Source organism: Hydractinia symbiolongicarpus, chromosome 6 (genome assembly GCF_029227915.1).
Source record: "Hydractinia symbiolongicarpus strain clone_291-10 chromosome 6, HSymV2.1, whole genome shotgun sequence".
NCBI lineage: Eukaryota > Metazoa > Cnidaria > Hydrozoa > Anthoathecata > Hydractiniidae > Hydractinia > Hydractinia symbiolongicarpus.
The window spans coordinates 9007795-9031712 of record NC_079880.1 but is presented as its reverse complement, the minus strand read 5'-3'; the positions used below and the strand labels follow the sequence as shown (position 1 = coordinate 9031712).

The window sequence follows — 23918 nt, the reverse complement described above, 5'->3', positions numbered from 1 at the left end:
TTTGCTGATTTACCATATCTGTTTAAGTTACGTCGTCAAACACCATGTTAAAATATGTACCCATATCACCTGAAGAGAAGAAACTTTATTTAAAGAACGTCTGATGATAGTTAATTTAAAGAACGTCTGATGATAGTGAACTGTTGCAATAAAGTTACAGCACAGATTTTTCAAGAAACGAAAACAGTAAGGGACTGCAAATAATATTTTTTGGATGGGAATCTATTGCCACTAGCGCCGTGGGTTTTTTTTCGTAAAAACTGACTCTACACACAAGCAGTCGTTCCGCAATTTACCGTTGTCTTCATACTTCTTTAGTGGTTCCATCAACCTCGTCCCCAGGGCATCTTGTATCTTTTCTGACCCCGGGACGCCCGGAGTCAGAAAAGATACAAGATGCCCTGGGGACGAGGTTGTGGCTCCACATATATTTAGTGGCTACTCGCTAACAGAGGCTTCACGACTAAACAGTTTACTTTCATTTTTGTATGAGCTCAACAGTTGCTTCACTTAAACCGTCGTTCCCTACATAATTCGTAGTTAATGTTTCGCAACCTCGTCCCCGGGGTCTTGTGGCCCTGAGCCTTTATTACGGAGTGGCCGCAACTTCATCAACAAGGCAAAATGCTCTGGGAACGAGGTTGCGCTGCAACTATAACTATATCTGCTTGAAGCTTTACGAACTTTTCAAACATTCTTTGATGGTAACACGACTTCTAACACGACTTTTACACAAAAAATGAGTGAAAAAAGCATCCCGGTTTTCATGTCAAAATATATCGCCCCCCTCCCATATGAAAGACCTAAGCCCTGCGCTGACACAAGGTTGAACTTTACGGCACTACACAGCACGGCCGCTTTTAGTGTAAGGGGTCTTTTCTCTGGTAGCGTGCCTGGGGTCTCGGGTCGTTTGTGTACCGAAGAAGTTAAAACGAAACGAAAAAAGGCAACTGACTAAACTAAATTGATCAGGCAAGTGAGTGAGTTATGTAAATAATGTAGCTATACAATTCCTACTGTACTGGTATTGCTATCAACGAGGCTTCTGCAAAGTGATATCAATGCATGAGCTCATATTTAAGTTAATCAATGTTTAAATAAATCTTTCTTCTGTTACGATGCTCTTATTGAGAATTGAAAAAGGAAGTAAACTGAATTAAGAAGGCTCTGCCCTGACCATGAAGAAAAGTGAAATAATTTTTGAGTAAAAATTTTTGAAAAAACAGTTACAATTCCTTCTCACCAGCATATGTTTTATTTCTTCAGAAAATAAAAAATATCCATAATGCCTAGTCAAAGCTTGATTAAATTCACTTTGCCTTTTTTTAATACAGGAAGTGAGTGAACAACTCAAACTGTGAAGAGGTGTACCCTATTCTTATGCTGAACGCTAAGCAGAAAGGGTAGATTTACCATATATAGTCTCTGGCATGACTCGGCTGAGGTTTTAACCCAAAACCTCCTCCACTAAAAGCGAACGCTCTACCACTTAGCTACCAGACCAGTTAGTTGCTAGTGTAGTGTAGCATTATTTGTCACTTATAAAACAAACATGATCAGGGCAGGTCGGCTTATGTGCCTCTTTTTATTATCCCTCACTTATAAAACGTACATAATTTGGGCCAACCAGCTTTTATATCATTCGTCATCACTTCTCTTCTTGGGTCCTCTCCAGATTTCAATTCCCATAAAAAATAAAAATGAGCCCACCCATCCGCAAAATCTAGTTCGTAAAATTTAGTTAGCTACCTAAAGTATATTATGTTGAAATGTACTCACAAGAGGTGTTTATACTTTTTTCGCTATGCCTAGTTTGCAATGTTGTTTTATCCTGCAGAGAAGAATTATATATGTCAAGACTTTTTTCTTTCACCATGCCCAGTCAATGTTTCATTCACAAAAGTTCAAAGAAAATGCCAATCACAGCTTGCTTGGTAAGCCATTATATTAAATAACATAATCTGGTCACCATGAGATAATCAGTGCAAAAAAACATAATCAGGCCATGCATACATAATCCGGTCATCCTGTTTATAAATAGGCAGTTTTCACAATCTGGGCAGAACAGTCACAAGAAACAATCGACAATTAGAGTAAGTTTCCATTAACAGCGAATTTGCGGCTTGGGGGAAGAGAGCGGGACAGTGCCTCTCGTGGTAGATGTTATTGCTTGTGTCCAGCTCACAAAAAATGTGTGAGTTAAAGATTGGCATCAATATGGTTGCAAATATGGTATATACTTAAACTAAGTTTTACAGCATTCTTTCTAACTTATGTATGTTGCAACACAGTTTTAGTATGTAATATGATATATAAAAGTAATTTTTTTGTTGAGAAAGCATATAGGTGTTTATTATCTGGATTGAACTCTTCCATGCAGTTTTACCTTATTTATTTTAGTGTAGTACATTAATAAAAAACTGTGGTGTGAAGAGGGAGAGAAAAGGAGATCATTAATAACAGTCAATTTGCCATTATTAAAGAGGTAATCTAATTTTTAGCAGTGTCCTGCACTGACTAAAACATAATACCAGGCATGCTGCAAATGATCACAAAAACAAACTTTGTGTTTTGCACTTTGTGCGGGAGTTTGATTTTCCTTGGCGGTGATTCAGTATGGGCTAATTGGGTCTGCGTAGCTCGAAATGAGCATTAAATACTCTAGGACTCTCCATTGAGGCCATGGCCCCTTCTAGAAATAATAGACAGGGCATATTCCTTGATATTGGTGAGGCTAGCCATGTAAAATATGCACATTGATATCTATCTATATCTATATATGTAGTTAAAAAAGTCTCACAACTTGTTTATTTTATCAGTTGTCTTTTTGTAACAAAATCAATGAAATTGGATATGCTGTGTTTGTATTTTTGGAAAATTCAGGAAGTTTAGGAAAGTTTTGTATTCAAAAACTCGCCAGAGCTGCCCCTTTGCAGTGTGTTAGACCAGTTGGCACCCTTATGTGTATAATTGTTAGAGGAAGATAACAATGATTTTTTTTACAAAAAGGCAAGAATCTTCCTTCTCCTCAAGCCATTGGTTTAAACGAATAACTTTAGGTAAAAATGTATATATGTTTGTTGAATGTCTAATGAATTAAATTTTTATGACATGATACCTCTTTGTGGAACTGCTTACCCCCCCCCCCCCCCCCCCCCCCCTACTTCCTTTGTGAAAAAGGTCCTAGGGGGATGATAATTTATGGCTATAGTTTCTTATATAAACCTGTGTGATACCTTTTATTATACAATTCACTTGTCAGTTGATTCAGATTGCAACTCACTTTTCTTTTTAAATTGACCTTTTCACAAAAAAAAAATAATAGTGAAACATTCAATAAGTTTTTAAACCACTTCTGTCACATGGAGGTTAAGCTTAGTGTGCATACCTTTTTGAAAACATAAGAAAAGAATTTATAAATATATATATGTGTTTGCTGTCATCCATAGAATTGGGTGGACATTGTTTTGACAATTTTTGTAAACAGTTATATGCAATATGCAATATGCAAAAGTTTTATATGTAACTTTTTCATGCATGTTGAAAATTACACACATATATATAGATAAAATTTGATAAATATTTATGTAAGTTTTCTTATTATAAATATACACATTTACTTTGTGCATCTCTGTGTTCTGAAGGTCGTTTGTAAAAAGGTCACAAGAGTTATTTTAATGAAGTAAGATCAGAAAAATGAAAAACAAAAGCAAGACACCCTCAATACTCTGTGTGAGAGTGTTAAAATTTATATATATATAATCTGCGTTCAAAACTAACTAGTAGCCTTGTGTAACAGCATTCGCTTCCAGTGTGAGAGGTCTTGGATTCTAATCCTGGCTTAGTCATGTCAGGGACTTTAAAAGTGTGAATCTATCCTTTCTGCTTAGCGTTCCGCCTGAGAATAGGATTGATATCTTAGGCGTGTGTCTAGTTAAGCAATTGCTGTGCTTTCAAGAATTTCATAGCTCATATAGGAGTCTTAAATGCACTAAAACCCCCTTCGCAGGACCAATGGGCACTGAAGAGGATATCCTTGTAAACAATTTCAAATAATCATAATAATATTAATAATAATAATAAGGGATAAAAGGTATTAAATTTATTGTCGCCTACAGGTTTACTTTATATATTTACCTAAAGCAGTGATTTGTTTGGATATTTGTTGGATGTTTAAGTTTTCTTGGCATAAAAATGTACAGTATCTATAACGGATTATACGTAACATCAAAATATGAAAGCTTCTTTTCTGATGTTTTAATAACTTTAACCATCTCAGGAGTGACAATGAATAGTGCAATGAATTAAAGGAGAATATTAGTTGCATGAGCCTTATCAGTGTATTATTTTTTTATTTTTTAAATTTAATAAACGTCACTTTTATTGTCTCCGTCTGTCTGACAGACAAAGTGGATGTGTTCATTTTCTTTGAAGGAGCTGAAAAAAGTATGTCTTTTTTTCTTAACCTTCTAGGCGTTAGAGCACAACGTCAATGTATTCAGATTGACTTTAATACAATAAATAAGAGAAGATAAGTCATTGCATTGCACTTTCAAGTTCAAGGCTAAATAACTTAGAAACAGGTGGAAATAACTTACATCATCTCCTATATGGGTGACGAGGGACCACCTGGGACCAAAATGGTGCAAATTTCCAAAGGGAACCCGAGGTATAAAATGATGTTGGAGTTATATAAAAGAGCTTAAAAAGTTAGCTAACAAGTCTTTTTAAATTTTTTAAAAAGCTCTTTTCGTTCTCAAGATATTCACATTTAAAGAATTTCAGATTTAATTATGCTGCATGAATTATGATGTCATATATATTTCAGTAATAGCAAATTTGGACATTTTCTTTCATCAGTAATTTTAGACCTGTTATGATGATAAAGTTTGAATGGTGTGCATTCAAACTTTATCAATGCATAGATATCATAAAGGTTAATTGATTAACATATTTTTTTTGCCAAAATGACACTCGCTTGCTCGTCCCAGGCCTCTTATTTTTTTGCTGACAACCTCATAACTTGGGATCTGCATGTTGGTTTGCAATCAAATTTTGTGGGTAAACATAAGGCTTATACAAGCTTACCCACAAAATTTGAAAAAAACAACTTGTTAGCTGACTTTTTAAGCTCTATAATATAAGTCCAACATCGTTTTATACCTTGGGTTCCTTTTAAATTTCAATATCTATTTAACTGCTCCCTGAGAGTACATACACAATCCTATGCATTTTCTTGCTCGATGTTTCAAATTCTACACAGTGAAGTCAGGGGCAAAATATTTTCTGAAAAAATATATCTATATAAAAAATATATATATGTTTCTATAGATCTTTTTCATTGTTATTCTACTTTATTTTGGTGCTAAGTGCATATGGGACATAAACACATTGGTTGTTAAGCTAACTAAAAATCACAATGCAATATTTTGCAGACCAGAATATGCCAAACCAACTTAATGCAAGTGTAATTTCAAAAGTCACTCTTTTGCCAAAATGTTGTGTTGTCCCTTTTTACATTTAGGTTTCCAGAGTATGTTTAAATTCCGTGTTGTAAATTTCTCATACATCATCGTTTTGACAGGTTTAATATTGAGGAAGTCGTTAAGTGTCTTACATTACCCACTTAAAGTGTGTATTGTGTTTTGCTGATTCATTTATGCTTTATATGCTTGCTCAAATTTTATGTGTTAGAATTAACTTTGAGGGAACAATTTAGATTTAGATTTGTATAGGCTTATTAAGATTGAATATAATTGTTTTGTCATTTCTCTTCTGAGATTGTTTTTACATCTTGGTTTTTTGTTCATAAAACTGGATGGAATTGTACAGAACACGGGCACAATGTATTTACAAACGTTATTGCGCCGTAAATGTGTTTTTTTTACTAAAATTCTAAAACAAAGATTGAGTAAACAGTGCAAAATAAGTTTAATTAATTTCTTAATAAACTATGTGTACTTCCTTTCTTTTATAGATAAAGTTTTAACATTGTTATTCTAGTTTTAATTTAAAGAAGTTTAAAGCAGTTAAGAGATGAATATAAACTTGGTGTAAGCGTTGGACGTTAGCTATACATCATTTGTAACTAAAAACAAGCTGGTAAGATAAATGTTTTCATATGGCAGTTTTAGTTTTTGTAAAAACCATTTTTCAGTTTGTATCAGCATAACTGCTGTATCTGTTTTAATACTTTATTGTTGGACTGTACTGTTTCTCGAAATTTTGCTTGTGCATGATGTAATACGTTTTTACAAATGGGAAAAGTTTTCAGTTAATTGAAAGTAATTTACTATAGGCAACGATTATATTAACCCGTGTTGTTACATGATTATATCTGTATCCTGTATGGTGACATAATTCTGTATAATGTTTCAACACACGACCTTTTATGTTAACTCCTCAGAGATTTCTTTTATATAATCCATCTTTTACTGTGTAAAATTGGGAAATTGATAGTAAAATTGAGAAATAAAAATTATTTTTTCCATACATTTTTTAGTTTTGTGTATTGTTTTGTAAGCATATCAATTAGATTGTGTATAGCTATATTGTCAATCAGTTTATATAAGCTTCCTGTAACACTTCTGTCGCTGATTTGCTTGCTCGCTGTAAAGCAAATAATAAGTTTCGCGCGTCGCAATGCATTTAAACCGAAGAATAAGTTTCGTGCGTCGCAATGCATTTAAACCAAAGAATAAGTTTCGCGCGTCGCAATGCATTTAAACCAAAGAATAAGTTTCGCGCGTCGCAATGCATTTAAATCAAAGAATAAGTTTCGCGCGTCGCAATGCATTTATTTACACTTTTATTTTTGTTTATTTTTGTGAATTCATCTTTTTGTAATACACGGCTCTATTAATGTGATCTAAGTTGTAAATATAATTCCGGTTCCATCTGCCTTTAGGTGCAAAGTTGAAACCATGTCTGGACTTTTAATTTCTAATTTGGTTATATTTCAAGTTTCTCTTGTGTTAACATCAAGCTGTCCTGATCTACTTTACACCAAAGAAAAAGACGGCAAGACTCGTTTGACAACCATTCACACAGGAAATTATACTATACAAGGACTCATGACGTTGTCAACTCCAAACTCGAATTGTCGCGTTGTATCGCCAGACGGTGTGGTTAGATCATATGCAATCAAGTATGCCATCGATAGGGCAAATGAGAACAAGAATTTAACTCGCTGGGCCAAACTAGGTTTGCAGCTGGACGATGTCTGTCAGAATTTACCAGTGACAATGGCAAGAGCTATTGAAATTGTCTCGTTACATCGACCAAATTCAGTGTGTCGGGCGGACTTTCTGAAATGCGACCGTTTCGTGGACACAACAAGCGTGAGAGAAGCAACGGCGGTGATAGGTACCCAGATGAGTTTCACGTCAATTCCGCTTGCAAGTTTGATGTCTTTATATCACATCCCTCAAGTAAGCTACGCAGCCTCTAGCCGCCTGTTAAGTAAAACAGACTTATATAAGTCGTTTTTTCGCACTATCCCGTCTGACACCAATCAAGTATTGGTCATGTTAGACATTTTCAAGAAGTTTAATTGGAACTTTGTGTTCGCAATCGGCTCAGACGATGATTACGGCAAACTTGGTGTTTCCGATTTAAAAAAGAAAGCGAAACCTAGTAATATATGTATCACACATGATGAATACATACCATTTCAGTCGGTGAAAACGCAGCCGAGGATCAGAAGTGTTATCGAGAAAGTTAAAAATTGGAAAAAAGCAGTTGTGGTGGTTTTGTTTTGTTATGTTAACGGCTTGGGTGATTTGATACTTGAAGAAGCTAAACGACAAGGTGTGAAGCGTATTTGGCTGACCAGTGAAGCGTGGAACCCGTCTGCGTTAACGTTAAACAAAGCGTTACGCAATCAGACGGAAGGTATACTCTCTGTTTCTTTAAAATCACAATCTCTTGGTTATTTTACCACCTACATGGAGGACGAAATCAAGAACAAGTGGAGCTGTAACATGTGGCTAAAAAATTATTTGAGAAACAGTAAGTTTAATTGTGAACCTACTGGGATATCAACCAATAAGACTTCATTTACAGGAAATGGTTGTGAAGTTTCTGTTCAAGACGTTGTCGAAAAGTTGCGTGACAGTCTCGGACGCATTGATAATTTAATTGACGCTGTTACAGCGGTGTCAATAGCTGTCACTAAACTGCTAGAAAAGCAATGCCGTAACAAGTCTTCTTGCTCCGTTCCGAAGTTAAACATGAAGCAGCTAACGGAAGAAATGTTTAATGTCTCCTTTGTTAACCAGCAGGGGATGGAAATATCTTTTGACTCGAAAGGTGATCCTAAATTTGCATTTTACACAATCGAAAACTTGCAAATTGTAAATGGCAATCTACAGTATGTCCCTGTTGGCAGCTGGAGTCAAAAAGGCCGTGAGGGCGATCGACTGGCCCTTAGTACAGATAAGATTAAATGGCCTTTGTGGTTTGCTCCGTCAAAGCAACAGAGATTTCCATCTTCGCGTTGTAGTGAGGAGTGCGTTCCTGGGCAGGCTGTTGTTGGACAAACCGATTGTTGTTGGGGCTGTCAGGACTGCACTGGCAACAACTACACCTCTATCAAAATGGCAGAAGCTTGCGTATCGTGTGGTCATTACCAACATACTGATGTGAAACATACTAGATGTATTGTGACGCCAATCTTATGGTTGGAGATATCCGACCCGGCGGGTATGTCCATTGTTGTGATCAGCGGAATTGGGATAGTGATCACGATTGTAGCATGCGTCATATTGATCAAGTTGAGGCATCTTGTTAGAGTTAACGAGCCGGCACCGCATTTAATTACAGTGTCATGTGTGTTGCTTATACTCACCTTTGTTTATGGTCCGTTACACATCACTGAGCCTGAACATGTGCTTTGCCAAGTTCGAAATTCCGTGTTTTTCGCACTCCTGATGACATACGCATCGGTTTTATTAGTCAAGTCAAAGTTCATGATCCGCTATTTGCAAAAGCAAGCTAAGAAATATATCCGAGGGAATCTGTTGGTTACCCAATTGTTATTTTTGTTTACGATGCTTCTAATTGAGCTGGCGTCGGTTGTTGCATGGTTGTATATTGATAAGGTGCAAGTGCAAGAGTTTCGCCAAGCAGGTGTTCATGAAATTTGGAAACAATGTGAAGTATCATTCACGGCTGCCAGGTTGGTTTCCACCTTCATACCGTGCATCGTGTTGATCATAGCTACCTTCTGCGCCTTCCGTGAACGAAACCTGGAGCATTCGTTTTATGAGCCCAAATTCCTGAGTTTCACTTGTATTGCTTTGTGTATTATCATTGTCGCTTTTTTGCCAACTTTTAAATACGTTGTTGGCATCTACAAAGCTATTGTGATGGCATTCACCATGGATGTATTCGGTTATACTTTTATGGCGTGTTTGGTTTTACCGAAAGTTTATGTTGCATTGGTTCGTCTTAAACGTGGAGTTGACGAATATCCAATCAAACCAGGCTCGAGCAATAGAAAGAAAAAGAAAGACAGTGTATGTAGCAAGTCGAATCGTACAGCGTCAGTAGGTAACAAAACTGACACAACAGCAGTGGATGGAGAGGGCCATACATCTTGTAATTCAGAGCCAGGCGATTTTGACAGTGCTGAGCGAAAGGTGACGAATGAAAGTGTTAATGAAAAATACGAACAGGGAAGTTATGTCGACATAAGGAGCGCTTGTGGGTTTGTGGAAGATGATGAAAGATTGTCTGGTCATCACAACAATACAAAGTTGTAATGCGCTTGTACGCAGGTGTTAGTTTACCATTGAGAATTGTGATAAAGTGTTTAAGGAACAATAACACGCAATATTTAAGGATCGTGCTACACTTAACTTAATATTTGGATACGTCAGTGTGTTTCAATAAAGGCTTATCAGGTGATTGTATTTGTATATTCTCAGGTTTTATTCTGTGGAATTTGAATTTATATTGGACAGTATTTCTTAGACAGTTACAAGTCGGCATTACCTAAACAGGGTAAGTTTTAAAAGATAAATTTAGAAAAGTCTTCTCAAATCTGCTCAAATCTCCTTCAAAAATAGATGTTAACAAATTTCTTTGGAGAATATACGAATATCTTCTGATGTTCTTAGTATCTGTGGAAAAATATAAAAATTTTCTTAAATATCCTCAATTTGTTTTATATAAAAATACAGTCATGTTCTTAAACAACTTTAAAATTGTCACCAAGAGTCCCTAAATCTCCTTAAATTCGACTCTTTTAAAAAAAAGTAGCAACCCTGAATATTTTATTAAATTTTCTCCAAGGAAATATACAGCAGGATGTGGTCCTATTTGTAGCATGCTTTTGGCTGTATTTATTTATTTATTTTTATTTATTTAATTTGTGGCCTTGCTCGAAGAGATATAAAGTCTGATTTAGTACTAAAGTACGTATTTGTTTTGTAATGAATTTGAACTAGCCTTCATGCTTCGGTGCTCTGGAATTCTTTAAGATTCACATAAAAAAATATCAAGAACAGGGATTAACCATGGCCATTGCCCCTCGTATTCTATAGATACTGTTCCCTCTGTGATAATCATTTAACACGTATTTTGAGTCTCATTATAAAAGTTCATTTCCATTTGACTGCATTTTTCGCTCTAGCGCATTCTTAGCACATGCGCACATAGATAAAATCTTTGATTTTTTTTCCTTATCGCGGAAAGTGCAATCAAATGGAAACGAGTCTTTACTGAGGGCTCAATCTTTTGGGCTTACAGAATGCTTATTTTTTGCAGATCAATATTAAAATTTTGTATGATTTTATAATACATTTTTGTGTTATTTTTATTTATTTTTTAATTCCAACTTAATTTTATTTTCTGCAAATAATTTTTAAACATCCAACGTGTTATTCTTGTATAATTCTATAGATATTAGGAGAATTCTCTACTTTTTTTCATGCTTTCTCATTGCTTGAGAGAGTAATTATCTGTTTCGTTTTGTTCGTGTTTGTATAGTTTATTTAAAAATTAGTCTAGAAGAGATTCCGCAAAGTTGAAATATCTTTAATAAAATCATTTTTTCGTAATAGTATATTTTATTTTACGTATTTGCGCAGTGAGCTAAGTGCAATTTCGCGTGAAAAAGTTTTATTGCTTGTATTTCCATGCGTAAAAAATCGAGTCAAAGATGGTAATTTTTGCGCATCGCCTTTTTATATGAAGTGTTTTCCCTTTTTTTTTTAAATTATTTTATTATACCTGACTGATACATTTTTTTTCACGCAAATGTGTAGAATTCAGTACGCGCAAAAGTTTGATATGAGAGTTTTATAAAATTCTATGTTTAATAGATATTTAGTTAATTTTTTTATTCTCGTTTTTGTAACAAATGTTTTATATTAAAATTGAAGTTGATAATTTTTAAGAAGAAAACATGATTTGTAATAATTGTAACGTGTTTTTTTTATAATTGAGCTTTGTGTTACCCTTTGTAATTAAATATAAGGCAGCGTTGGGATAAACCAAAGAAGGGGTTTTTCGTAATGCGACTCAACTTTGCCAAAGGTAGCCACACCTAAAATCTCCTACATAACCCAAAAAATGAAAAACATCCCAAAATCTCCTATATAACGTAAAATTTGGACCCCAAAAAATTTTCCTAACATTGCTTATGGTGGCATAAATTTTTTCCACAAAATAGTAACATATTTATTACGCATATATGTTATCTTTTTAATAGCAATGATGAATTATAATTACATAGTTGCTGCAACTCAAAATGAACACCTCTCTAGTAGCTCTTAGTTACTCTTTTTTGCCTGCATAATGTCCTAAAATTTGGAATCGTTTTTTTAAGTTTTTTAGTGTTTTGTCCTAAAATTTGATGCCAATACCTCCCAAATTCTTTTAAAATCTAAAATTTGTGACCACCCTGTTGCCCTACAAACAGACAGACGAACAGACTATGGATATTATTGATATGGAGGATAATAGCCGTAAACCTGTGAAGGAATCCACGAATTTTCCCGCTTCCATATATTTGCCGGTCGTACATATTTCCGGCATCGGTATTCGTGCTTTTTTTTTGTCCACGTGTAATAAAACTACTCCATGGAGGGTCCAAAATATAGCTGTGGCGCAACCATTTTGAACACACAGTATACAGATATTATTAGAGACTAGTTGTTGACCCGTGGAAAATAATCCTTGGGTATATCCTGTCAGCAAAATGAATTAATCTAATAAGTTGACTTTGAACATCAGTTCCACACATCTGGGTGCAGCGATTAGTACAGCTATACTTAACGTTGCAAGACTTATTCAAAAAATAACATTTTCTAACAGTGGTTTGAATGAAAATACAGGGTACTTCCTATTGTTACCCGGCGATAGCTAAAACCATCATTCAATATTTTATCTCATCTGCACAATAAGTTCTTAAGAAAGTTCCAAAACCGACATTTAAAATATTGTGAAATAAGGTGTTGTAAAAGTTCCAAATTGCATGGTAACTTCAGTTTAAACGAAAAAAACACGAAATTTCTCCGGCCATCATCCAGAATAGCGAAAATGGCTACCCGACATTTCAAATTTTACGGAATAAGTTATTGTAAAAGTTCAAAATTACATGATAAACTTCTGTTTAAACAAAACAAAAAAAAAAACAGTTGTTTAACCTGCCGTCGTAACCCTATCTGGTTAAAACAATTACTTTTTATTTTCGTTTTTGCGGAAAATGTTGTCGAAATGTTCCAAATATTAATTGTAAGCAAAGTATCACGCTGTAAAAGTATTAGAGGCTACGGAAACTTGTTGCTGACTCTGGCTTACAAGCCAGAAATGTAGCTACCTTACCTCTTTTAACACACAAAAGCCATCTACAAAGTTGTTGTAGGGTGTGCCTATTTTCACTGTTCGTACCTATGGGTAACAAAAGACACCAAACCAAATCTGCACCTTCGAAAGAATCAGAATGTTGATTATATTGATGACATTGATAAACCACTTTATAAGCAACCACTTTATGAACAACCACTTTATGAGCAACCACTTTATGAACAACCATTTATAAGCAACCACTTTATGAGCAACCACTTTTTGAACAACCACTTTTTGAACAACCACTTTATGAGCAACCACTTATGAACAACCACTTTATGAGCAACCACTTTATGAACAACCATTTATAAGCAACCACTTTATGAGCAACCACTTTTTGAACAACCATTTATAAGCAACCACTTTATGAGCAACCACTTTTTGAACAACCACTTTTTGAACAACCACTTTATGAGCAACCACTTTATGAACAACCACTTTATGAGCAACCACTTTATGAACAACCACTTTTTGAACAACCACTTTATGAGCAACCACTTTATGAGCAACCACTTTATGAACAACCACTTTATGAACAACGACTTTATGAACAACCACTTTATGAACAACCACTTTATGAGCAACCACTCTATAAACAACCACTTTATGAACAACCACTTTAGGAACAACCACTTTATGAAAAACCACTTTAGGAACAACCACTTTATGAACAACCACTTTATGAACAACCACTTTATGAACAACCACTTTATGAACAACCACTTTTTGAACAACCACTTTATGAGCAACCACTTTATGAGCAACCACTTTATGAACAACCACTTTATGAACAACGACTTTATGAACAACCATTTATAAGCAACCACTTTATGAGCAACCACTTTTTGAACAACCACTTTTTGAACAACCACTTTATGAGCAACCACTTTATGAACAACCACTTTATGAACAACCACTTTATGAACAACCACTTTATGAACAACCACTTTATGAACAACCACTTTTTGAACAACCACTTTATGAGCAACCACTTTATGAGCAACCACTTTATGAACAACCACTTTATGAACAACGACTTTATGAACAACCACTTTATGAACAACCACTTTATGAGCAACCACTCTATAAACAACCACTTTATGAACAACCACTTTATGAACAACCACTTTAGGAACAACCACTTTAGGAACAACCACTTTATGAACAACCACTTTATGAACAACCACTTTATGAACAACCACTTTATGAGCAACCACTTTATGAACAACCATTTATAAGCAACCACTTTATGAGCAACCACTTTTTGAACAACCACTTTTTGAACAACCACTTTATGAGCAACCACTTTATGAACAACCACTTTATGAGCAACCACTTTATGAACAACCATTTATAAGCAACCACTTTATGAGCAACCACTTTTTGAACAACCACTTTTTGAACAACCACTTTATGAGCAACCACTTTATGAACAACCACTTTATGAACAACCACTTTATGAACAACCACTTTATGAACAACCACTTTATGAACAACCACTTTTTGAACAACCACTTTATGAGCAACCACTTTTTGAGCAACCACTTTATGAACAACCATTTATGAACAACGACTTTATGAACAACCACTTTATGAACAACCACTTTATGAGCAACCACTCTATAAACAACCACTTTATGAACAACCACTTTAGGAACAACCACTTTATGAAAAACCACTTTAGGAACAACCACTTTATGAACAACCACTTTATGAACAACCACTTTATGAACAACCACTTTATGAACAACCACTTTTTGAACAACCACTTTATGAGCAACCACTTTATGAGCAACCACTTTATGAACAACCACTTTATGAACAACGACTTTATGAACAACCACTTTATGAACAACCACTTTATGAGCAACCACTCTATAAACAACCACTTAATGAACAAGCACTTTATGAACAAACACTTTATGAGCAAGTATAAAAATGTGCAAAATTTAAGTGATTTAAGTCAAACTGGTCTGCATAATTCTTTAAGGTTAACTCGGTAAAGTTACCTAAGAAAACCAACCACAATAATCCATCGTTACCAAACAATCATTGATATGTTTCTGATTAATGCAGGCAGTTGTCCATCTTTTGGCAATATATCTTTTCGGCCAAAAAAATGTTGGGCTAAACTTTCGTTGAAGAAAAAATTTCGCCACCGAAAGAAAATTTCGTCGTTCTTGGTCAACGAAATATTTTGTCCAGCGAAAATTTCCGTCCATTTTTTAAATTGTTGGCCGATATTTTTTTTCTCCGATATGGTATCTTTGCGTATCCGAAATGATCGGGCTACAAAAAGGGCTAAATGTTTGTTCGAACTCCGTGGTTCGAAGTTTTCGAAACTTTAAGCGCGACCAAATTTAAAGCGTACGCGAAAATGGAAGATGGATTTTTTTAAAAAAAGGAAAAGAAGTAGTGTTGTTATTCTTTAAAGGTAGATAGGAATAGTTTTATATTTTATTTAAATTTATGCTATATATGGAAACGGATTTTGATAACGAATTCGAATTCCACAACCAGCTAAATTATTATTGTCTACGTAATAACGTCTTTTTTCTTTCGGTCTAAAAGCAAGTAGGGTAATCGGTCTGGTCTTTGTTTTGTATCCAACAAACTTAAAAGCTTTTCCACGTTTCTGCCATTTATCCCATATGTTGTCCAGCATGGCGTGATGTAACCAAAATTCTGGAGAGTTAGACGCAAATGATGACTCCATATGACCGCCTGAAAAAAAATATATATAAACCGTCTGTCTCAACATCTAGTTCAGTGATAAGGCTGAGAACCTTAAATTAAGCTGAATAAACAAGAGCAAACACAAAATATATTTAGGGTATCTTCAAGATGTCCAATGCATATTTTCCCCCGAGCAAAGGAAAGAAGAATAAACCATCGTTGAAAGACATACTTAATGTTTCAAAATAAGAGAACATATTAAAAATAGGTAGTTGAAAATGCTTAATTGATCTGTTTTTGAAGAAAGAAAGAAAAATATTTGAAAAAGAATCCCATATGTGCTATTGAGTTGTCTTAAAAGTTTAAGCATGCATATAACTTCCCTGTAGGAAAACTAGCTGTTGATAAGTTTCCAAATTAAAAGGTTTCTGTCTGAAGCTTTGACGTTTGGACGTCACCGTTTAATAGTGATTAGTTTCGATAATACTATTTTGTTTTGTTTTGTTCTAGTAAATCCTGCTTTAAAGGAACTTCTGCTTCAACTAAACGAAATAAGGTCGGGTTACGCGCAACCTCGTCCCCAGGGCGAAGGTTGGGGACAACGTTTAGCTTACACGGTGTGTTTTTAACCTCTTGAGATTTTCATGTTGATTGCACGCTTTCAGGGGCAAGAATACATCACAAATCTATATGTATCAATATCAAAATATTAAATACAAAAACTACAAACCTATAGCATTGTGTACATCATTATGCCATATGTCTCTCACTTCATTCTCAAACTCTTTGAATTTTCTTAAGGGAGTGTGCATGGTAACATCAAAAACATGGGTATAATTCGGTGGATGTGTATTAAAATGCCTACGTAAGCATTTTTGGTATTTTGTGTACTTTTGAAACATCAAATGACATTTTTTGCTAAACAGTTCTAACGCGTTTGATTTCTTCGTTGTGTCTATGGACAAAGTTTGGTTGCATATTTCATCGAGGAGTTCTTTTTTGTCTTCATAATCTGGTGTCTGCCAACGGTTGTAACTAAACTTGCCGCTGGTCACACACAAAGCTTTTCCGTTATCACCATTCCCACCAAAACCACCTATGTTTTTCCACATGTGATGTGATGGGGTAACTGACCACGATTCTTTGGAGTATAACGCCCAGTTCCAGAAAGGTAAGGTCACACGACAGTCAAGCACTCGTAAAAGATTTTCAAAAGAAAGTAGGTATCTGAAAATATAACACCGGGTTATGATAATCAAACGTCAGTTCGTGGTATTGCTTTCAATAATTTACTTCAAAGATCAGAGGTAGTGTGAGTGCCCCTTGCCTTAACAACTTAAAATAAGATTTCTCGGAGTCAAAGAGAAGTATACAAATTACTGAAAAACACACTTCTTAAACATAACATACCTCCTGTGCCAGGGAAAAAATTGTTTCCTTTCATGAATTCCTTCTTCAAAATAGTCAGAATGATATGAAACAATACCCAGGTAAGATTCTTGCAGGTCTTCACTCAATGAGAGAGCTTTGTAAGTTGATAGATATCGCATTCTTTCACTGTATGTCATGCTGGAAAATTCTAAATAAAAAAAGAATAATATTTGTCAGTTAGTGTGGAATTCTCCATATTGCTAGCTTTTTTGAGATTTTTATTTAATCTAGCTATCCATTTTTCGTTTATTGTTTCATAACATGTAGAATATGATAATCAAATAAGGCTAACACTACCTTTTCTCAGCCTGTAACAGTCCACCATTTTGTTCTTCACGCACTTGCATATTCTTCCACATTCATCTCGTACTGTGTGTCCGTGGTCACAATATGACTGTTTATCTGAATTGGGAAATATAAAGTTTCTGTAAAGAATAAAAATTTTGTAAACCGAGGCTGCAGTACAGCATTACGAAGGATCCAAAAACACTTAATATCTAAAAAATTTTTTTTATTATTTTCAATTTAACTGTTTCCAAACTCTCCCTAAATTTTCTTCGGAGGTCGATTAGTGCGCATGCTTGAAAGCCACGAAAATAGAAAATTCGGCACTTTACAGGCTTCCATCGAAATTAAAATCAAAATAAAGTGAATCACCATGTAAACAATCGCACTTTTCATTGCAGTGTGGAATTTGACTTCGCCTGAATCTCATATTTTTAGTAAGGTAAACAACCAACATCGTCCCAGGATCTTGTAGCCCCTGAGCCGTTATTACAGAGTGGTCAACTTCAACAAGACAAAATTCCATGGGAACGAGGTTGGTAAACAACCTTAAAGTGAGCATATACCAAAGAGATTATGCTTATAAGGCCTAGCGTAGAACTTCTGTGCAAAAGAACGTGTATTTATTCTTCGTCGTATTATATACCACATGTGAAGCCATTCGTCTTGTTGATAGCTTTACGTGAAAAATTCCTTGTTTGTATAGAATTGGAGAAAGATGGCTGAGCCGAGAAAAAAATGTGTTTGTGGATTGCAATATAGATTTGTCCGCAACAGTCCAGCTCTCACTAAGCTGACTTAAAAGGCAGTCACAAGCATATAACTGAAACACGAAAAATATGTCATGTAATATGTACACCAAAATAATTTACTAAGAGAAGAACATCACTTACTGTTTATAAATGGCAGACTGTGAGTAAAACTGATAATACGATCGAAATTAACCACGTGATAAAAAGAGGTTTCTTTTGTCTCTTTACGTCCAATGGGTACGTAGTAGATACCTTTATTCTTTGTCTCACTTTGGTACTTTTTTACCACTAAGAGTGAATACTTTTGCAGTGGTCTGTCAGTAATTATTAAAATATAGTTTTGATCGTGGCGAAATTTATCAATTACTTCATTTTGAGCATATTTTAATACGCGATTGAGCGAATATATCTTTTTGCGTTGAGATCTAAAAAAAGTTTGATTCAAGTTGTTTAGACAATATTAAATTGTGTCTGGCACATTAATTTACAATTTGTCTCTTTGTTAAGAAATGACATAATTTGTGGGTCAGTTGTATAGTTATGCGGACCAAAAAATCATTATATGAAAGCGATGTCTCGGTACATTCGGGTAGCGCGTCTAATATAAATTCAACAGTGGGAAATACCATTGCTCCCCCAAAAACGCTAGTTGTCTCTTACGGCACCCCCTCCTCCCTCCGCACCCCTCACCCCTACCCTGTAAAAGAAGGTATCTAATCTTTCGCACTAAAAATAATCACCTTATTTTATTCAATAGGCATTTTCGCGATTGAAATTTAACGATCGGCACTGATACACCAGTTGTAGTGTGCAGGCTAACTCGGTAGTGTTTAAGGGATATACCTTCCAGCACCTGACGTAACAGTTTGTATGAAAACAAATGGTGCTGAGTATTGACATCAAGGTAGATGAAAATATTGCTTCTTTGAGGTATTCCTAAAAAGTACAATTGTTGGATAAAAAGAATATGCGCATGTTCGTTGTTTTTATGTTAGCCCTGTTCATCTCGTAAAGTGAGACAAAACACTACTTTTTTCTTAGTAAATTTTGCACAAAAGTTGAATAAAATGAAACCACCGATCAAGATAACATCAATGATATTAAGGAAATTCCTGTAATGGCTACAATTATATCATTTTTTCTTGTTCTAAATAAAGGTCGTAACTGCCAGCATTATTTCAATAAAACAATTTGTTTGCAATAACACCACGCAAAAAGTTTTACTCAGTCGAGAAATAATTTGTAATTTGAAAATATTTACCTTGACTTCTGCACAAATTGATCAGAAGGAAGAAAATAATCATCATTTTATTTGTCATTTCTGTAAAATCTTATTACCAATTGCGGTCATCACCAATTGCGGTTTCTGTAAAATAAAAAATTTGCACACTGATATATCAAGCAAAATAATTGAAAATTGCAATTTATAATCGTTTATTTCATCCCTGTTTCTGCTTTTAAATTTCTCTGAATACGTACTATCCCCCTGCTAATAAAAACTCCTCTCCTCGTAACAATACAGAGAGGGAGCAAAACACATTTTGAATGGTATATTTTCATACATGATCTTTTTAGCCATAGTCACTGTGAACATAGTCACAGTGACTATGGCTGGAATGACTTTGCAATCTAGACTTTCTACAACTGTTCTAAATTCCATAACTCAACCCTAAGTAGTTCAGCATATATGGTCCACGGGAATTTACTTTGTGAACAGAGAGGCTATAGTGATAGTACATTTGGGTCGTAATCAGACGTTTCAAGTTCGATTCTCTTCTGTGGCGCCCTTTTAATGTAGTATCTACTGTCAGTCTATTTGGGCTTTGTTTTTGATAAGTAACACCTTTCAGCTTCATGCCATCATATCTACACTGATTGCACCACGTGATTCTACGTTGAAAAGGTAGCTTGTAACAAACTATGTCTTTTTCTTTCCTTTCACGTCTTTAGGTTCTTTTAGCTGTTTTATTTACAGGCTTTGTTACTTTTTTATTCAGCGTATATATTAGCTATATGTTAAAATTACAGCTAACTAGCTTTAATATTGTATATAAGAGCAATTTAATTTTAATGAAAATCTTCTGATTTTTAAATCAATTGTTGTGATATTGTTCACAGAAGCGAGAAAGTACTCTTCGTATTGAAAAAACTGAAACAAAAATATCTATTGATACATCTTTCTTTTGTATCTACATGTATGTATATATTCCAATATAAAAGTATAACAATATTGCACGTACCAAATATTTCCAGAATCAAAGAGAACTTCAAAACCCAATCACCGTGTTTCTACGAAGCCATGTTATTATTCAAAAACATGGCAAGGTATGGCCGCCACCTTACCGATTTTATAACAGCTTACATAACGACATTCCATTTCAACGTGGAAGTTTTTAAATAGTTTCCTATTTCTCATTTCATTTCAAATCTACAAACAGTCCACCCACATTGAATCGATCAGTCTAACAACTTAAGATCATTTATTTTCTTAATAACAGCTGGTTAGTACTAATGAGCATATGGAATGAGAAAAAACAATGGCATTTGTGCAGATACACAAAAAACAACAACAAATAAACAAGACGAAAAAAAAATTAGACAAACAATAATTAGAGAAGTGAAAAGAACGAATGAACATTGGAAAAAATTTTGATTGGTAAGGCAACTACTAACATGCGTTCTATCAACACAACATTTAATAACATTTAAATCTTTGTTCTGAACATAGGAACTATCTCTGTTTACGCGAACATTAATTGGGTCAAGCATGCTTAATTAAGATGACCACTTTTAGTGGTCATTATGAGTTTTGTAAACGTGCCTTTATTCATTATTTAAGGCATAAAATTTGAAAAAGTCGTTTGTTTTCCCTTGGCTTCATTTTAAATCAAGATTTAGTATCTTGCGTGAAAACCTTCTTTATAATGATCTGCTTCAAGCCCTGTCATAGTATCTGAATATGCGTAAATAAAGATTAGGGACCTTAGTAAGATTAATGATATCCAAAATAACTAACACTGAATCTGCACATACGGGATCATGTCAACTTACCCGTGCTGCCAAAAAGAGTGATCTCAAACGAGCTTATGTGATTACATATCTAATTGGAAACTATTAAAGGTTTAACCCTTAGCTTCCGTAGGATGCGAATTGGCGTCAAAAGAAAGGTAGAATGCCGACTTACCATATATCGGCCATAATTTGCGATCATTTAACATTGAGATATCAAACTGGAGATATAAAACAGTTAAGCGTACATAAAACCTGTTAAGCACATGTTAAGAATAATATCTATATTTCCTAAACGGCGAAGTAAAAGTATACATTTTCTGATAGCCAAATAAATTTTATGAACAGGCGAAACTTGTAGTATAAACGTACTAAAACGGTGCCTAGGTTTTGCTTTTTAAGGTTTATTTCTGTTGTGCCTCTCTTTTCTACTTTTTTAACTTTTCACTGTTGATAAAATCTTAACAATCCATTTTTAAGAAAAAATATAGTCGTTGTTTGAGAACTCAGATGTCCAAAGCATTATTATGTTGTTTTTGTCTCAACACTTGTATATGTTTGTATCTCTTAATTGAAAACGTGAGGCGTATCAAGCGAACATTCAACCTCGTTCTCAGAGTAGTTTGCCTTGTTGATGAACCGTAAAAACGGCTCAGGGGCCACATGACTCTGGGGACGAGGTTAGCAAAAATTGTTTTGAGATATGGAGATTTAAACTTTGTAAACGTAATGGTTAGACGTTAAATTTAGTCGCGACATCGCAACCCAAACTTTAACGTCTAATTAGCGTTGATTCTGCAACGTTAATGCAACCAACGTAATTTTAGCATCTTTTTAACGTTCCCCTATTCGACATAAATACAACGTCAAACGTCGTTACTTCAACGTTTTTTTAACCGACTTGATATCAACATTGATTCAACGTCGAATAAAAAACATTGTTTCGGCAACCTGAAGAAAAACGTAATTTCATCCCCTCGCTATTTCCCGTCGATTAACCGCCTTTATTCATCGTCGGGGCCGCAATCTTTATTCAACCGGCATATTATCAACATTTACACAACATCGGATAAATTATGTTGGTGCCACAGTAACGAAGAATACTCGGTGCTTTTGTTAAATATCGCCAGAGGAATAAATTATTATATTCCACACGCACTGCACTAAAGTTATTTTAATCTAACAACTTACCTTTTTACGTTAATGGAAAAACCATATGTAGTGTTTATACTACCATTTTGAACCAAATTATATTTTAAATTTTTCATCGATTTAGTATATGAAGCCAACCTAATGTTGTTTTTCTCAAACAGGTGCTCATTTTACTATGATTTTAATATTTCAAATTATCATTAATTTTGTTTACAAGTGTACACACAGATAAAATGTACACAAAAATTATTGAATGGATTTTTTTTTCATCAGAGCGCACCAAATACTCGATCCATTTCTTTGAACCTTTTTCAGGGGTTTTGCGCCGAAAGATTTTGAGTGGACAAGTGTTTCACCTTGTGTTATTGAAGTGAGAAAATGTATTTTATTTTAGAAACTATATGCTATCAAACCATAATTTATTATACATTAATAACTCCGTTTCACATAGTCACAACACATCCATTTTGTCGCATTTATTAAAGATTTGTGAAATCTATGTCTACTTGCAAATTGGAAATGGTGAAGAGAAAAAGGCCTGCGAACTGACGAGAGCAAGCATATGTATTGGTGGAAAATTTTGCTTCAGTGTAATTCGTAAACGAAGTTAAAGGAAGAGGAATTTAAAATTTCTTAAAATATTTGACATATGCCAGATGTTGATCGTTCAATAATAACTAATAACTTATAGTTATTTTTAACCGGTTTACACGGATAATCCACACCGTTGTTTAGCTAGAAAGCCTTAAAGCATTTCTCTATAACTTTCCTAAATTGAATCAAACACGGCACACTTATAGTACGACATAAAAGCAGCAAAATGGCAGCGATAATTTTTTGCTTAAAAAGCATTTTTATCTCTGACATCATCGGAAGTTTGAGATTTGTCTAATATATCATTATCTGCTTAAAATTTAATTACTTACGTTCTAAAGCAAATTTTTAAATTCTGTAAGTTTCTGACAGCTAAATAAAAGTTATTTAACATATTTTCTGTTTTTTACATAGTTCGCATAAATAAAGGCCAAAAATTTGCCCGACAATCAGTCTTTTCCTGTATTCTACCTAAAATCAGAAAAAATCGCGTAATCGGATTAATCACGTGACCAAAAGTTTTAAAAAGATTCGAAGTGAAGTTGTATTGTAAGTTTCAAATCCTTAAGAAAATTCAGGGGTAGTTTAAAGTAATAGCCAATATCTACAGCTCTGAGAGGTATGGGACTTAAATATTTGGCATAAAGGTGCCTAATCGATAAATATCAGAACTCAGTAAGTATTATAAACATGTGGTGTAGAAAAAAAATTATTAAATAAGCGAAAAGGGGGGGGGAGGGGGCCGCAAACGGGGGTAATAACGGTTGCGAGGGCATTCTGAACAACATAGAAACAACGTTGAAAAGAAGTTGACGTCTGATGTTGAATAGACGTCGAAAAAAGATTTCCAAAAAACTTTCATTTTTAACGCAAAATCAATGTTTATTTAACGTCACATGCAAAGACTTTTCCACGTTGTTTCAACGTTGATGTGCACACTGAGTGCAGTAGAACAGTTATGTGAGCCATTGTAATTTAATTTCTTTCGTATTTAAATTTTGTTCAATATAAGCTAGACAGTACGCATGACCCAGTGTGAATGTATTTCCAAACTTTCTACAATTAATTTGTTCACGATGAAACCCGAAAAAGCACTTATACAATCTTGTCCCTAGGCATCTTGTATATTTTCGGAATTCGGGACAAGGACGCCGTCTCAATATT

The 23918-nt window shown here is 34.6% G+C and overlaps 2 protein-coding genes across 2 annotated transcripts; one reads left to right on the top strand and one right to left on the bottom strand.

The window, feature by feature from the left end:
- Positions 1-1865: 1865 nt before the first annotated feature.
- LOC130647954 (extracellular calcium-sensing receptor-like) lies at positions 1866-10879 on the top strand. The gene is made up of 3 exons (XM_057453963.1): positions 1866-2485; positions 6004-6102; positions 6908-10879. The coding sequence occupies exon 3, from the start codon at positions 6924-6926 to the stop codon at positions 9762-9764; it is 2841 nt and encodes a 946-aa protein (XP_057309946.1). The 5' UTR covers positions 1866-2485; positions 6004-6102; positions 6908-6923; the 3' UTR covers positions 9765-10879.
- A 4385-nt stretch (positions 10880-15264) lies between these two features.
- Positions 15265-22437, bottom strand: LOC130647956 (uncharacterized). Its single transcript, XM_057453965.1, has 8 exons — positions 22200-22437; positions 19261-19365; positions 18740-18935; positions 18141-18424; positions 17260-17364; positions 16942-17110; positions 16262-16758; positions 15265-15579 (listed from the first exon to the last, which is right to left on the bottom strand). The coding sequence occupies exons 2-8, from the start codon at positions 19316-19318 to the stop codon at positions 15323-15325; spliced, it is 1566 nt and encodes a 521-aa protein (XP_057309948.1). The 5' UTR covers positions 19319-19365; positions 22200-22437; the 3' UTR covers positions 15265-15322.
- Positions 22438-23918: the final 1481 nt, after the last annotated feature.